This window comes from Solanum lycopersicum, chromosome 8, assembly GCF_036512215.1.
Source record: "Solanum lycopersicum chromosome 8, SLM_r2.1".
NCBI classification, from domain to species: domain Eukaryota; kingdom Viridiplantae; phylum Streptophyta; class Magnoliopsida; order Solanales; family Solanaceae; genus Solanum; species Solanum lycopersicum.
In genome coordinates this window covers 57194198-57211131 of record NC_090807.1, presented here as the reverse complement: position 1 = coordinate 57211131, position 16934 = coordinate 57194198, and the positions used below count along the sequence as shown (strand labels likewise).

Genomic DNA, 16934 nt, shown 5'->3' with positions numbered 1-16934 from the left:
ATACAAATAAAATATGAAGAAACATAATTTTATTGATTAAGATAGCGATACAATTCTGTTTGTTCTTGTTTCTACTCTTTAAGATTTATCCATAATTCGAGGATCGTGGCTTATTTCTCGAATTAAGATAATTTAGATTTGACCTCTCTATATGAATAATCTACTTTATGGAATTTCCGAGATGCCTTTTAAGGGAATTTAATACCCTTTATATAGGCATAAACTAAGGTTTAGGATTGAATAGCCTCCAAGAATCCTAATTTGAATTGAACACAATTTGTAGAGTCCAATTCGAATTAAACGCATCTTCTAGAGTTTCAAAAAATTTCAATGTCTACGGGAATATATGTTCTTATATAAATTTATAGTCATATTAAATAATTAGGTAAGTTTTAGTTTTATAAAAATAAATCATAAAGAATTGAGTCATGCTAAATAAATTAATGTGTAAAACAATGAGGTTAAAAATAATAAAAACTTCTGTGTTAGGCCTAATGATGAAAACGACTACAAACCAATTGTAATTTACATTTACACCTAATGTTCCAACTTATATTGTCCATCTCGAGAAAAAAATAGTAACAATTAGACACAATTATTAATAAAGTGTGTAAAATGAAATATCTGAATAGTCATTCCTAATTTATTTGAGATGAATCCTCTTCTTCAACATCCTAGTTATAAACCTAGTGATCTTACCATTGATTATGCTGGTAATTAATTAAACTAAAACATAAACACATTACTTTACGTTTTTTTCGATCACTTGCTTATCAATTATATATTTACGGGTTTTTTTTAATCATCCCTAAGGGAGGAGATTTCGATTTGGACGCATTGATAATCAATGTTAAAATTTACATACTAGAAATCTATGCTAACATTATTAATCAATACTTACAGCACTCACTAGTTTGTTAGTTTGTTAATATTGTTAGTTAGTAACAGCTAACAGCATGCACTAGTTTGTTAGCATTATAACAGATTGATTGATAGTTAGTTATATAGTGTACAGTGCATTTCCAATTATCAGTTAGAGTTGTTAGTTAGCTAATAGTTAGTTGAGTCATTGATTTTGGATGCTATATATAAAGCTCCATTGTAATAGTTAGAAGGTTCAGATAATTCACAAGCTCAATACATTCTTCCTTCATTCTTCCTTCTTCTCCTTCTTCATCATATTGTTCTTAATTTTGTCCAGAATTTGACATCAAAATCAATGAGTTCATAGACTCATTTTTCATCATGGTATCAGAGCGGGAAGTGCTGGATCGAGTGGAGTTTAGATCTCCGTTAGTTCTTTGAACTTGTGGTTAAGATTCTGTGGGAAGAGTTTAGATCTACTCCTTCAGAAAATTTTTGTTTTGATCGATTGACTGTGAAGCTGTTGTAAAGCTTTTGAGAAGCTGTTGTGAATCTATTGTTTCTTCTTCTAGGTGAATTTAGATATCATCTAAGTTTGTTAAACCAGTTGTTGATTGATTAGCTCGATAATGGCTGTGTTAAGAATTGATCAAAGTGATCCTCTGTATATTGGACAATCAGATTCATCAGGAGCTGTATTGATTCCCATCAAATTGACTGGCTCAGAGAACTATGGAGTTTGGAGCAGATCTATGAGGATTGCACTCTTAGGCAAAAGGAAGTATGGTTTCGTGACTGGAACTTGTACTAAAGCATTGTACAAAGATGAGCTTCATGAACAATGGGAAACATGTTATGCAATAGTCCTGTCATGGTTGATGAACACTGTGAGTGAGGAGCTTCTTAATGGCATAGTTTATGCCACAACTGCATTCTCTGTTTGGGCAGATCTCAAGGAGAGGTTTGACAAGGTGAATCGAATGAGAATTTATCAATTGCACAAGGAGATAACTACACTTACACAAGGTACAGATTCTGTGTCTTGTTATTTTTCTAAACTCAAGACCCTATGGAGTGAGTATGATGCTGTGACACCACATCCCAGTTGTTTATGTCCACAGTCTAAGGAGTATGTAGATCACCTTGGTGAATTGAGGTTAATTCAGTTTTTAAGTGGATTAAATGAATCTTATGAGCAACCTCGTAGACAGATATTGCTTAAAGGTATTACACCTTCTCTCAACCAAGCATATGCTATGATCATAGAGGATGAAATTCAACATTCAACATGCACATCTACTGCTGTTGATAAACCAAATTCAATGGTGATGAATGTAAGAAGAACTCATGGAAAGGAAGTTTTTACTCAAGGGAAGGAAGGTTTTAAGAGTAAGAAATGTGATTACTGTCATTTTTCTGGACATACCAGAGATAACTGCTACAAACTAATTGGATATCCAAGTGATTGGAAGTTTAAGAAGAAGCCAGGATATAGCAATAAGAATGGTGGTTATGATGATTCTAATACTGGCTATGGAAGTGCTGGATATAAGAACAACAGAGATGGTTCTAATGCTAGTTATAGAAGTCCACATAGAGCCAATAATGTGGCAGGTGACTTCAACAATGCCTATGATCAGTCACAATTAGCTTCAACTAGTCAAGGTGCTGGAAGTAGTGCAGGAAATGACACATGTTTAGCAAGAGCACAAGTGTTCACAGAAAAGGAATATAAGCAAATCTTGGAGATGCTGAACAAAGAAGAGCCAAAGAGAGTTAACATGACAGGTATTACAACTTGCTTAATGGCAAATTCTTTCACACAAGACTGGATTGTAGATTCTGGCGCCACTCATCATATTACAGCACATAAGCAGTCATTATTCAAAAGCTATGAGTTGAATAAATTACAGAAGAGTCAGGTACATTTACCCACAGGGGATAGAGTAGATGTGAATCATATTGGTGAATCAACTATATTTGAAGATGAGGTTGTGAAAAATGTATTATATGTACCAGATTTCAAATACAATCTGTTATCAGTGTCCAAAATGACAAGGGAACTGTCTTGTTTTGTATCATTTTATCCTGACTTCTGTGTTTTCCAGGACCTCTTCAATGGCAAGGTGAAGGGGATTGGTAAAGAGCAGGGAGGTTTATACATGTTCAAGAGTGGCTCAACATTGAATAAAATAGACAATCATAAGCAATATGTGATGGTGGCAGCAGGTACATCAAATCAAGATACTCAACTTTGGCATCAAAGACTTGGACACCCTTCTCACATAATCATGAAACATCTAAAATTGATTTCCAGCAATAAAGATGATGTGGTTTCTAGTTGTCCTGTTTGTCCATTAGCTAAACAAACAAGACAAGCATTTCCTAGTAGTAACTCTAGAGCATCTGCTAGTTTTGATTTAGTTCATATGGATTTATGGGGACCATATAACATTTCTACTTTGGACAAGAAGCATTACTTTATAACTGTAGTTGATGATTACAGTAGATTTGTTTGGATTTACTTGTTGCAATTGAAGTCTGAAACTGTTGTAGCCATAAAGATGTTTCTCTCTATGATCAAGACTCAATTTGGTGCACATGTTAAAGTTGTGAGATCAGATAATGGTACTGAATTCTTTAACTCTCAATGTATAAAATTGTTCCATGAACTAGGAATACTTCATCAAAGTAGTTGTTCATACACACCTCAACAAAATGGTGTAGTGGAAAGGAAGCATAGACAGATTCTTAACATAGCTAGAGCCATCAGGTTTCAGTCAAAGATGCCTATCAGATATTGGGGATATTGTGTAAAGGCTGTTGTATATTTGATGAATAGATTAACTTCTTCAAGTATATCAAACAAAAGTCCTTATGAACTTCTTTACTCCAAAACTCCAACACTTGATCATCTAAAGGTGATAGTGTGTTTATGCTATACCACAGTGATGCCTAAGGGTGACAAATTTTCAGAAAGAGCTATTCCTACTATACTTCTAGGATATTCAGAGCTACAAAAGGGTTATATGTTGTTGGATATAAAGTCCAAAAGGTTGTTTGTGAGCAGAGATGTGGTATTTCATGAGAATGTATTTCCTTTCTGTACAAAGGAAGCATGTGCAGAAGCATCAACAGGAGTATGTGGTTCTCCATTAGATATCATTGATAATGCTTTAACAGACTGTGATGGTGAGCCTGCCAAAGACACAGAAACTCATGATGATAATGCTGGAAATACTAATGGTAATGCAGACTCAGAAGCTCTTTATGATGATAATGCTGAAAATATTATTGATACTGAAGTTGTTGAAAGGCCTACTACAAATATTAGAAGAACTTCAAGAAGGATAAAGGAACCAGTTTGGATGAAGGATTATACAAAGGGAAAACAAAGCAGCACTAGGCATCCAATAGCCAATTCTCTTAGCTATGACAAAGCTACATCTGGTTACAAAGCATTTGTAAGCAAATTCTCTAAGTACATTGAACCAAAATTTTTCCATCAAGCAGCCAAAGATGATAGATGGATTCAGGCTATGCAACAGGAAATACAGGCTTTGGAAGAGAATAATACATGGTCAATAGTTGATTTACCTAAAGGAATGCACACTGTGGGCTCTAAGTGAATTTACAAAATAAAATACAAAGCAGATGGTCAAGTTGAAAGGTTCAAAGCTAGATTGGTAGCTAAGGGATATAGTCAACAGGAAGGATTAGACTATCATGATACTTTTTCACCAGTTGCAAAAATGGTGACTGTTAGATGTGTGATTGCCTTAGCTGTCTCAAAAGGATGGCCTATGTATCAGATGGATGTTTATAATGCCTTTCTTCAAGGTGATCTAGAAGAAGAAGTCTACATGGAGATGCCTGAAGGGTTTAGAAAACCAGGAGAAAACAAAGTGTGTAAGTTGCTTAAGTCTCTTTATGGCCTTAAACAGGCATCTAGACAGTGGAACTTGAAGTTGTCTAATGCCTTAGTAGCAGCTGGTTTTTCTCAAAGTGGATATGATTATTCATTATTCACCTTAAAGAAAGATGCAGACATTGTAGTTATTCTTGTTTATGTTGATGATTTGCTGATAACTGGAAGCAATACAAAAATGATTAGTGAAGCAAAGGAGAATCTACACAAACAGTTCAAGATGAAAGACCTTGGTGAACTCAGATTTTTTCTTGGTATTGAAGTGTTAAGATCAGCAGAGGGAGTGATTTTGAATCAAAGAAAGTATGTACTGGAGCTCATATCTGAGGCAGGTCTAACAGGTGCAAAACCTTCCACAACTCCCATTGAATCAAATCTCAGATTAACATCAGTAGAATATGATCAGGCCAATGGCTACACCGAAGATGTTATACTACAAGATGTCACTGCATATCAAAGGATGGTAGGAAAGTTGCTGTATGCTACAATTACCAGGCCTGATATCAGCTATGCAGTACAAGTTTTGAGCCAATTTATGCAAGCTCCCAAGAGGTCACATTGGGATGCAGCAATGAGAGTAATCAAATATCTTAAAGGAACAGTTGGCCAAGGCATATGGCTACAATCTAAACCTGCAAATGAGTTATCATGTTGGTGTGATTTTGATTGGGCTGCCTGTCCTAATACTAGGAGATCTATCACAGGATATGTGGTTAAGTTTGGAGAATCACTTGTTTCCTGGAAATCAAAGAAACAGCAGACTGTCTCCAGAAGTTCAGCTGAGGCTGAATATAGAAGCATGGCATCAGCTGTGTCTGAAGTTACTTGGCTGTTGGGGTTATTTACTGATCTAGGTGTGACAATTCATATGCCAATTCTTGTATTTAGTGATAGTAAATCTGCAATACAACTTGCAGCAAATCCAGTTTTTCATGAGAGGACAAAACACATTGAAATTGACTGCCACTTTATTAGAGACAAAATCAAAGCCAAGGTTATTAGCACAGTTCATGTTCATACACAGCAACAACTAGCAGACTTGCTAACAAAGGGCTTAAGTCGAACTCAGCATTCATATCTTTTGGGCAAGCTTGGTGTGCTCAACATTTTGCACCCTTCAGCTTGAGGGGGAATGTTAAAATTTACATACTAGAAATCTATGCTAACATTGTTAATCAATACTTACAGCACTCACTAGTTTGTTAGTTTGTTAATATTGTTAGTTAGTAACAGCTAACAGCATGCACTAGTTTGTTAGCATTATAACAGATTGATTGATAGTTAGTTATATAGTGTACAGTGCATTTCCAATTATCAGTTAGAGTTGTTAGTTAGCTAATAGTTAGTTGAGTCATTGATTTTGGATGCTATATATAAAGCTCCATTGTAATAGTTAGAAGGTTCAGATAATTCACAAGCTCAATACATTCTTCCTTCTTCTCCTTCTTCATCATATTGTTCTTAATTTTGTCCATAATTTGACATCAAAATCAATGAGTTCATAGACTCATTTTTCATCAATCAGCCTGTTGTTTTGGTTATGACTGGACTTGCCATGGTATGTTACTATTTATAATTTATAATTTTAATTAATTATACGTTTGATCGATAGATCGATTTTGTGTTTAATTGTTTTAGCTAAATGCTGGGATAACAACACAATTGTTGTTAGCATTGTTCGATGTTAAAGGAGTGGTGCATTATGGAATAGCAGGAAATGCAAATCCATCTCTAAATATTGGAGATGTTGCAATTCCTCAATATTGGGCACATACTGCCCTTTGGAATTGGCAGGTACTTACTTTCTTTTTTTTGAGTTTTACGTACAGGCGATTCAGAGTTTGGTACGAAGGAAAATATTTTTCAAAAATAAATGGTCAAATGAGAATTGGATAATTGGAATCTAATAAGGTCAAAGCAATCTTTTCTCATCACAAGTTATAACTTTGGACTAGTAAAAGTCAATATTAGGATAGCTAAAACATATATCAAGACGTAGAAGCAAAGATCACGTAAACAAAATTCTTGTGTCAAAACGACGTTCTTGTAGAAATTTTCAAAGCAAATTAACTAGTGATTGAGTGTAAAATTGAAAATAATAAAAGTATTTCATTAAAGATCATATGTGGTCTATTGGTAGAATTATTCAATGTTTGTAGAAAATACTTGGATGTAATTGCCGCTTTGATCGTTTTATATTGTTCACGCTTAAGATGTATATGGACATGAGGTCTATGAATTTTAAGTTTTATATATTGAAATTGTGCAAAAACAAAAAAAATAAAATAGCATGCACCAATTATTAAAGAGAGATTTATATACTTTAAGTTAAAAACTAAAAGGTCTTTGTCTGTACCAATTGATATATTATAAAAAAAATAAAAAACTGGATGCAGAGATATGGAGATGGCCCTGAGAATGAACTACCCCTTGAAGTGACTGGAGATTACACAAGAGATATTGGTTACTTGAAAATTGCAGAATACACAGTGAATGTGACAAATTGCAACTCACATAACAATCTTCTTAACAACGTTTGGTACCAACCTGAAGAAGTATTCCCTGTATTTGGCACTCCTGAGGATAGACAACATATCTTTTGGGTCCCTGTTGACCCTCGTTATTATGCAATTGCCAAAAAACTCGAGGTAATTTTTTAAATTATTAATAGTGTAATACTTAGAGCTGTCAATATGAGTGAGTCAGTATAGTAGATAAAAAGTAATTTTTTTTTTGATGTGTAACTAGGGTTTGTGTCACGACCCAAATCCGGGCCGCGACTGGCACCCACACTTACCCTCCTATGTGAGCGAACCAACCAATCTAAACCTTAACATTTCAAGGTAATATCAACATAAAGTAATGCGGAAGACTTAAACTCATTAATAAAATCAATAACTATTATTATTCAACATCTATTATTCCCCAAAATCTGGAAGTCATCATCACAAGAACATCTACTTTAAACTACTAATTCTAAGAGTTTCTAAGAAGCTAAAAATACATAAGAAGCTAGTCCATGCCGGGAGCTCAAGGCATCAAGATATGAAGGAGAAGATCCAGTCCAAGCTAGAAGCGTTAGCTCACCCTGAAGATCCGGTGTGACGAAGACTGGCTAGAATTACTGTTGAGTTGAGGACGACGGCACGTTTGCTGCACTCCACAAATAACAAGAAGAAAAACATAAAAGTAGGGGTCAGTACAAAGCACGGGTACTGAGTAGATATCATCGGCCAACTCAAAATAGAAAACAGTATATACCAAGTAATATCATAAAATCAACTATGATACTCAACATGTAGCAACAACAAGCACTATATCATTAACAATTACCGTCAAGTTCACACATGAGGACTCAAGCCCCAATACCATACTCATTTGGGAATCATGTTCATTATATTGAGTATATTAACATCTTTCAGGATTCATTATCTTTATTTCTCTTGTGTCGGTACGTGACACTCCGCTCCCTCATATTCATTATTCCTCTTGTGTCGGTACGTGACACTCCGATCCCCTAAATCTACGTGTCGGTTCGTGACACCCGATCCCCTAAATCTACGTGTCGGTTCGTGACACTCGATCCCCTAATTCTACGTGTCGGTTCGTGACACCCGATCCCCTAATTCTACGTGTCGGTTCGTGACACCCGATCCCCTAATTCTACGTGTCGGTTCGTGACACCCGATCCCCTAATTCTACGTGTCGGTTCGTGACACCCGATCCCCTACATGTGTCGGTACGTGACACTCCAATCCACTAAATCTATGTGTCGGAACGTGAAACTCCGATCCACTAATATCATTCTGTAAATCATCAAGCCTTCTCTATACCAAGGCATCCTCAATCCCATTACTTTAATTCATCAAGCCTTCTTCTATACCAAGGCATCATCAATCCCATTACTTTAATTCATCAAGCCTTCTTCTATACCAAGGCATCATCATTAATAATGTATATTAAAGTTTCTTTTCAAGATTTGGGATTCAATATTTTCATCATGCTTATCTTATCACAATCACATAATCATATTCATGCAAACATACAATTAAGCATATAGTAGGGTTTACAATACTACCAATACATATCATTCTCTATTAAGAGTTTACTATGAAAGCATGAAAACCATAACCTACCTCCACCGAAGAGTTGAATCAAGCAAGAATTTTCCCAAAGCTTTGTTTCTCTCTTCTCGTTCGATTCTCTCTCTCTCTCTCTCGGTCTTTCTATTTTCTTTATTCAAACCCTCTTTCTTTTACCCTAATTAGTATATAATTAAGAATAAAAGATGGCAATAATACCCCACTAATTAACTTAGGGTTACCTCTTTTAACCCCTCAAGAATTTTAGTTATTAATATAACCCCACGAAATCTATAATTAAGGAAAGAATAGTCCAAAAACGTCCCTTAAAACTTCACCAGAAACCCGACTCTGCCTGGGATTTGCGCAACCTGTGATGGGCCGTCGTGCCTGCGACGGTCCGTCCTGCAGGTCGTCGCAAAGTTCAGAGAATGGATTTTCACTGAAGTCTCCGTGACGGTCCGTCACGCCTGTGACGGTCCGTCCTGCCATTCCGTCACGAAGTTCAGAGAGTCGATTTTCAGTACCCAGTTTTAGATTTTCCAAGTGTTTTGAAACGAGACCCTGCGACGGTCCGTCGTGCCCTTGACGGTCCGTCGTGAGGTCCGTCGCTTCTGCCAGTTTTTCCAGAATTGAAGTCTGTTGCTCAAAACGACTAAACAGGTCGTTACAGTTTGAAACTTGTGGGGTGCTTAAACGCGACGACATGTTTGAGTCATCCACTCAAAGTAACAAGAGTAGCTAGAGGAAACAGTGCAAGTATCTCCCCTTTTTAGAAGAGGGAGTTGAAAGGACCAACACAGCTTTAAAAAGCTGTACCCAAAGCTATTTAAATTGTACCTTAAATATGACTAACACAACTTTAAGGACAAAAAATACAGCTTTAAAAACCTGTTCTCAAAGCTATTTAAATTGTACTTTAAATATATAATATATATTTTCTTTTATTTAACAAGGATAATTATGTAATTTTATCATTAAATTTGGACATTTGTGCAGGATGAAGAAGGGCAGATTGGTAATTTCGCTATTACATTTGTGCAGGATGAAGAAGGGCAGATTGGTAATTTTGCTATTGTCTATCCACTTTACTTCTTTCCTTCTTTTCTTCTCCTCCACAATTCCTCTCCATTAATCTCCATTTTCTCCTCCACAATTCCTTTTCTCCTCAAATTTCGCTTCAATGTTGCTGTCCAGATAATACAAATTAGAGGTTTTATCGCATAGTGGTCGGAAATTAGAGAGAAGAAGAGGTGTAGAGTACAACTCAGGTAACAATTTTTTTGAGCTTAAATTTGAACAAATTATTGTTTTGTTCTTGCATGCAGCATCAGATTTCATTCTTGTAGCCATAAGATTATTTTGGTGTGTTTTGTTTCTGCTCTTCAAATTTGAATGCTTCAACAAAGGTTGTTCATCTTCTCAACTTCTAAGCTTGTACATAAGCTTCTGTTAAATGTATTTTTAAAAGGATTCAGCCAGGACATAATCTCTATTTTTCTATACAAACAGTTTGCATATTTGTATCATCTCTTATTAATTTGTTAGAAAATATTGTTTTAGATTTAAGCAAGAAAAACAAAGTTCACCTTCTTCATTTTTATCTCTTTACCTCCTTGACAACACATTAGCCAACTTTGTGTACAAAAGCATGAATCCAATAGCCATAGACAAATTCACCCAAGTTTTCAAGAGAGGGATAATCTCAGCACTAGACCCTTTAGCTGTTACAACCAACACATCCTTAGTATCCCTAAGGATTGTATAATTAAACAGAATACAAAAGAACATAGCCCCAAGTGGTATAATTTTCTTAAGGGTGACAACTTCAATCCCCATAAACTTAGGTTGCTCGTTTTCAACAAAAAGTGGCTGTCCATCAGCTGCACCACCAACAGCCGCATTAGCACCACAAATTCCTCCCTCTGCACTAAAATAAATTTCAATCAACCTTCCCTGCAACCCATCAGAGCATCTGTTAGTTCAAGTGCAAAAAAAGGCCATAACCCCCACCCCCACCCTCAAAAAAAAGAGAGCAAACAAAAAAGAAACAGAGGAAGATGTAGAGACTGACAAATCGACTGGAGTTGTTATTCCTGAGGGTTTTAGCATTTCCAAAAGCCTCCAATATGCAACTTGACTGCAACAGCTCATTTTCTACACGATTGTTGCCTCCATTAATCATAACCAAATATTCAATCATGAATTTTGCTGATTCCGTCTTCCCAGATTCACTTTCCCCACTAAATGATATGAAGAGAAGTTAGTTGTTTGAAAATACAAGCATAGCCTTACCACAAATTTGATCATCACAACCAAGACATGCAATTACTCAACCAGTGTAGAGGAACACTTTTACTATCATCAGATACTTCGCTTTACAAATTCTAACAATGAGACACTTCAACCAACCTTATGATGATGGATTGATTTATTTCATCTGCAAGGTGCACAGGAGAAGCAAGAAAATAAGGATCGACTAATGTCATCTAAAAGTTTCAGAGACCAGGAATGAACTTAAGAATTATAAAGACCTTCCATTATTTGACTATAGGCAGTTTCAGCAATTGAATAAATGTGAGGACTATCCAAGAGTTTCTTCTTCTATGCTGTAACAAATTTGCTCCCATACAATTGGATCTCTTTGAAGGGGTTGACTGCTATTAGAACAGGCCCTGCCTTACATCACAACTATATCTGCTTCAAATAACTTCCAAACTTCCTCTGCACTAAATATAATTATCTAATGAAAAAAATGATAGAAGGAACCCTACTTTGAGATCTACATTTGAACGCAAACACAATACTTCATTAAATTCTTCCCAACTTTAAAGGCAGCTTCTTCTTTTGAAGTCCACTTTTGCTTAGGTGCAACCATCAAAAAGTGAGGGAGGAAACTTCAGAACAACCTACTGAAAGGACCCATAAGAATGTATCAACGGACCATCTGAAGAAGATAAATTGCACCATATATAAGACAGTTAATGGCTGTCATGCATATCGAAATCCAAATTAGCTACAATAATCAACATGTAAATCGGCTTCATTTGGAGAAAAGCAGACGCGTATACAGTTAAGTTAAACTTAATAAACATAAACCTTGACGAGGATGCCATTCATTGCATAAATGCATAAAATGAAACCAGAAACAACTCCACACAAAACTACATACAATGCTGTTAGATAAGTATATACTAAATTAATTCATGTCTATTAAACGTGTTTGTGATATGTACTTTGGAATTATAAAGGTACGCATTATAATAATCATGTCAGTTAAACTTGTTTGCTGTTAAATTTTCCAAGTCCAGGAAAAAAGAGAACCAAGTTTCTGCCATAATGATTCAACTCCTAAGAGTCCAAATGTTTTATCAATACTATAAGTTGTTGGCATCCGTTTTACCTTCAATAAATATTTGTTTAAACATTTCTATTTAGAATTTTAGGGAGAAGAAGAGGTGTTTGTATAATGGTTTTTTAACGATAATTTGCTTCTTATTTTTAAATAATGTTTCAAGTTCTTCCCCTTTCATTGTTTTAGTTGTCATTACATTTAAAGATTATCGATATCTCAATATTTGCCTCTGTAAAACTAATGTTATTAGTTAAATAATTGTGCTTCTTTGTCTTATTCTCATTCTAATTTTTATTTTCGTGAACGCTACATTGATATTTCTCAATGTATGCCCTTTTTCTTCCACTTATGCATGTATTTTTTCCATATTGCATTAAATTGTAAATTAGTTTGACAAATCATGAACTAATTGAAACAAGAATGGAAGAAAATAGAGATAATGTGTCTGCCCAAGAAAGAACTTCTGACAGAAATTTGCGTCGTCGTACCAGATATGCACAGATGTCACCAGAGAGAAAGCAATTATTTTTATCCGAGCTAAGAGAAAAAAGGGCTGAGTCAAAAAGACAAAAACACCTTCATCAATCAAATACTACTGCCGCTCTTACAATCAGTAGTTCTTCATTATCGCCTCAGGAAGGTTAGCTGAGCATATTCTTATCTTCCTTCTATCTTCTGAATATGTACAACTATAGTTAGACGCTACTATTCTTACCATAGCTATTTTCCTCATTTTGTAGTTGAAGCTTCTGAAGCCACAAACCTACCAGTTACTTTAACTACAGGACATCATCAATCAAATAGTACTGGCGCCCTTACAATCAACACTTCTTCGTTATCTCCTCAACAAGGTTAGCTAACCATATTTTACGTAAATCTGTTGTAAAAAAAAACCAAAATTCTGTTAGTAATTTTCACGTATAGGATCACACATAATGGACGCCTAATGCAGAAATAATAGCTGAAATTTTCCTATTGGGTTGGGGGTTATCCAATCTTCACAGTTCACATGAGTTGCTTCTCCTCCGCCTTTTTTTCGTTTGATCTGCTAATAGTTTGGTTTCCATATTGTGCTTTGTTCTATTTTTTATATATGATTATATATGAATTATTTGTGTATAATGCTGCTAAGTGAATGGTTTGTCAATTACAAATAAACACTTCTAAGCCGTAGGATGCCCAACATTTTATTTGTGGGAAAAATATCATATCATTATAACAACATTTGCTTAGAAATAGGTATAAAAAAAATTGTTCAGTTCATTACATGTGAAGTATTAATTCCGGAAGTCATTACATGTTGTGTAATTCTTCCAAGACATAATATGCTCTTTTACAAAGCTTTGATAATTCTACAGTCATATAAATAATTTTATGTTGCTGCCAGAGACATTTTGTCCTTACCACAGTAGTAAATGATTCCGAGTCGTTGGGATGAATCATTAGCTGCAACTCTATGTTCTCCTCTAATATAATCAATATTTCCTTAAAATATACCATCTAAAATATACATGTAGAGGACAATTCATGTTGTATGCGCCAAGATTCAACTATGGAGACAAGCAATCATTTATTTGTTGAATGTGAATATGCTACAAAAGTAAGAGATACAACAACTGAATGGATAAAAGTCAGTCTACCTACAAGAGGTTTCAAGGAAACAGTAGAAATGATCAAGATAAAACATTGGAAGACTTTCAAAAAGCAAGTGATAGCAGCTATGTGGGGAGGAAAGCAAGGAATTGGAAACACTTCAAAGGAGTGCGTATGCAGTATACAGAGATAGTGAACACAATGAATAGAGAAATGGGTGAAACAATATTAATGTTCAAAAATACAAAAAAGCCAAGTAGGTGTAGTCGTTTTTTGGCAAAATTATGTAATTACATGTTTTTACTTTTCATCAATATGTTGAGGTTTGGATGATTATAAGTCTCTTTTATGGTTTTTATGTTAATAATAATCACATTGGTTGCCAAAATACTTGAAGTTTTCTTTCAACCATCAGATGAAATCGTCTTCGTCACCATTTTGTAGTCCCAGCTTTGAAATGCGTCTTCTGAATATCTATAGATATAGTTTGACCCTTCATCTCACCTACTCTTACTAGAGCTTTTTTCCTCATTTTGTAGTTGAAGCTTTCGAAGTTACAAATATACCAGTTAATTTAGCTACAGCAGAACATCAATTAAATAGTACTGGCGCCCTTACAATCGGCACTTCTTTCTTATTTCCTCAAGAAGGTTAGCTAACCATATTGTTACCTTTCCTTCAATCTGTCTTCTCAATATCTACAGCTATAGTTAGCTGTTTCAGCTCAGCTACTCTTACTAAAGTTATTTTCCTCATTTTGTAGTTGAAGCTTCTGAAGCTATAAACCTACCAGTTACTTCAACTAGAGGAGAAAGTATAGTTAATTGCTTATCTACCTTTGAAGTAGGTCAGTTCAGAAATATTACTTAAACTATTTTGACTATATTGATTTTTAGTAATTGGCTAACTGTGTCTAAATATTTTTATTCCTAATACTAGGATCAACGTCGAGTGCATCTTATGCTGCAAACAGATCAAGTTCAAGACGTACTTCAAATAGAGGTATGCTTCTTTCTACCATAGTAAAAAAAAAACACTATATGCCTTTATGTAACAAATAATTGCTTTTTACAATGCACAGGTAGAAATAAGTTAGAAGTAAATCTACAAAATGATAATTTATTGCTAAAAGATTACTTACTTTTAAAGAAAATTCCAAATTGCAAATTTTGTGCAGCAAAAAGATTTCAATATGAATCACCAGGTTTTTGTTGTAATAATGGATCAATTAGGCTAACTTCTCATAACATGCCTATTGAGTTGCAAAATTTGTTCTTAGGTGACTCCAAAGAATCCCAACATTTTCGAACTTACAGTAGAGCCTACAATAATATGTTTGCATTCACTTCACTTGGAGTACATTATGATAGAGAATTAGCAAGGAGAAATCGTGGCATCTATACATTTAAAGTCCAAGGACAAATGTATCACTTCATTGATGATTTGATACCCTCAGGAGGAAAAGGAAAAAATTTACAATTATATTTCTATGATAATGAAAATGAGCTAACAAACCGAATGGCTTTATCAGATAATCTTAATGAGATAATTGTTACAAAGCTCATAGATATACTTAAAGTTAATCCTTATTCTACTTTTTTAAGATCGCTAACAGCTCTTCCAAATTTATCTGAATTTTATATTGCTCTAAACTCAAGTTCCAATTTAGACCAGAGAACACATAACTTACCAGCTGCATCCGAAGTTGGGGCAATTTGGATTGAAGATCAATTAAATGATAAAATTTCCACACCACATATTAGAATTTACACTCATAGTAACAGAAGTCAATTGGTAAATTACTATTATGGATGTTATGATCCATTGCAATATCCACTGTTGTTTCCTTATGGTCAAAATGGCTGGCATTGTGGTATTAAAAAAATAAAGAAATACAATTATTCCAACAGACAAATTTACTGTGAATATGAGCAGCTACCAAGTATAATGAACATCACTTCTATTGATGGAGTCCTTCACATGGAATCTAAAGTTTTATCAAAAGGATTGAGAAAAAGAGAAACTGTTTCCTGTCGTGAATATTATTGTTATAAAATTCAAATAAGAGATGAAGAACCAAATGAAACTTTACATTCTGGAAGGGTATTTCAACAATACATAGTTGACCAATATATAAAACTAGAGACACAAAGATTAGATTTTATCTTATTTAATCAAGATCTATTTAGAGTTGAAGCCTTCCAAGGAATCATTGATTTATTAAGGCAAGGAGAAAGAGATGCTTCTAATATTGGGAGACAAAAATTTCTTCCTGGTAGTTTCATTGGAGGTCCAAGAGATATGCGTCGAAGATATATGGATGCCATTGCTTTGGTACAACATTTTGGAAAACCCGACATATTTTTAACGATGACTTGCAATCCTTCTTGGCCTGGAATACAAGAACATTTACAACCAATGGAAGAAGTTCAAAATAGACCTGATTTAATTAGTAGAGTATTCAGAGCAAAAGTAGAAGAAATTAAAACTGATATTCAAAAAAGAAACATATTTGGAAAGGTTGCAGCTTTTATGTATACAGTTGAGTTTCAAAAAAGGGGTCTTCCCCATGCCCATTTTCTCATTATTCTTATGGATGGATATAAATTGTTAACACCAGAAGCATATGATAAAATTGTATGTGCTGAACTACCTGATCCCCATATTGATCATGATCTATACAAACTTGTGACCAAACATATGATTCATGGTCCCTGTGGATATTTAAATCCTTCAAATTCATGCATGCAAAAAGAAGGAAAATGTAAATTCAAATATCCAAAACAACTTACTGAACAAACAACCAAAGGAAAGAATTCATATCCCCTTTACAAAAGACCAAAAATGATCACACCAATCAAAGTTAGAGGACACAACATTGATAATTCTTAGATTGTTCCGTACAATCCGTATTTACTGAAGAAATTTGGTTGTCATGTGAATGTTGAAATATGTTCTGACATTAAGGCTGTCAAATACATTTACAAATATATTTGCAAAGGACATGATAAAATTTCATTTTCTGTAAATAATAATGATACTAACATACAAATAGATGAAATCAAAGAATACCAATCTGCTAGATGGGTTTCTCCACCGGAGGCTGCATGGC

General features: G+C 34.6%; 1 protein-coding gene across 6 annotated transcripts; it reads left to right on the top strand.

Annotated features, from left to right (window-relative positions):
* The first annotated feature begins 630 nt into the window (after window positions 1-630).
* LOC104648847 (bark storage protein A-like) lies at window positions 631-16714 on the top strand. 6 transcript variants are annotated; one of them, XM_069288142.1, is made up of 9 exons: window positions 631-713; window positions 814-847; window positions 6317-6350; window positions 6431-6586; window positions 7189-7440; window positions 9874-9937; window positions 10072-10145; window positions 12721-12869; window positions 12950-13080. In XM_069288142.1, the coding sequence occupies exons 1-7, from the start codon at window positions 653-655 to the stop codon at window positions 10083-10085; spliced, it is 615 nt and encodes a 204-aa protein (XP_069144243.1). In that variant the 5' UTR covers window positions 631-652; the 3' UTR covers window positions 10086-10145; window positions 12721-12869; window positions 12950-13080. The 6 variants fall into 6 exon arrangements, with proteins under 6 accessions (XP_069144243.1, XP_069144239.1, XP_069144238.1 ...); XM_069288138.1 differs by lacking the exons at window positions 631-713; window positions 814-847; window positions 6317-6350; window positions 6431-6586; window positions 7189-7440 and adding exons at window positions 14362-14472; window positions 14586-14669; window positions 14762-14824; window positions 15102-16714 and having other exon boundaries at window positions 12970-13080; XM_069288137.1 differs by lacking the exons at window positions 631-713; window positions 814-847; window positions 6317-6350; ... (2 more) ...; window positions 9874-9937; window positions 10072-10145 and adding exons at window positions 10169-10283; window positions 14362-14472; window positions 14586-14669; window positions 14762-14824; window positions 15102-16714 and having other exon boundaries at window positions 12970-13080.
* Window positions 16715-16934: the final 220 nt, after the last annotated feature.

Excerpts from the sequence above, each read along its gene's own strand:
- LOC104648847 (XM_069288137.1), top strand. Across the intron at positions 13,081-14,361 it reads TTCGTTATCTCCTCAACAAG|TTGAAGCTTTCGAAGTTACA; the intron begins GTTAGCTAACCA and ends CTCATTTTGTAG. Across the intron at positions 14,670-14,761 it reads CTTATCTACCTTTGAAGTAG|GATCAACGTCGAGTGCATCT; the intron begins GTCAGTTCAGAA and ends TCCTAATACTAG.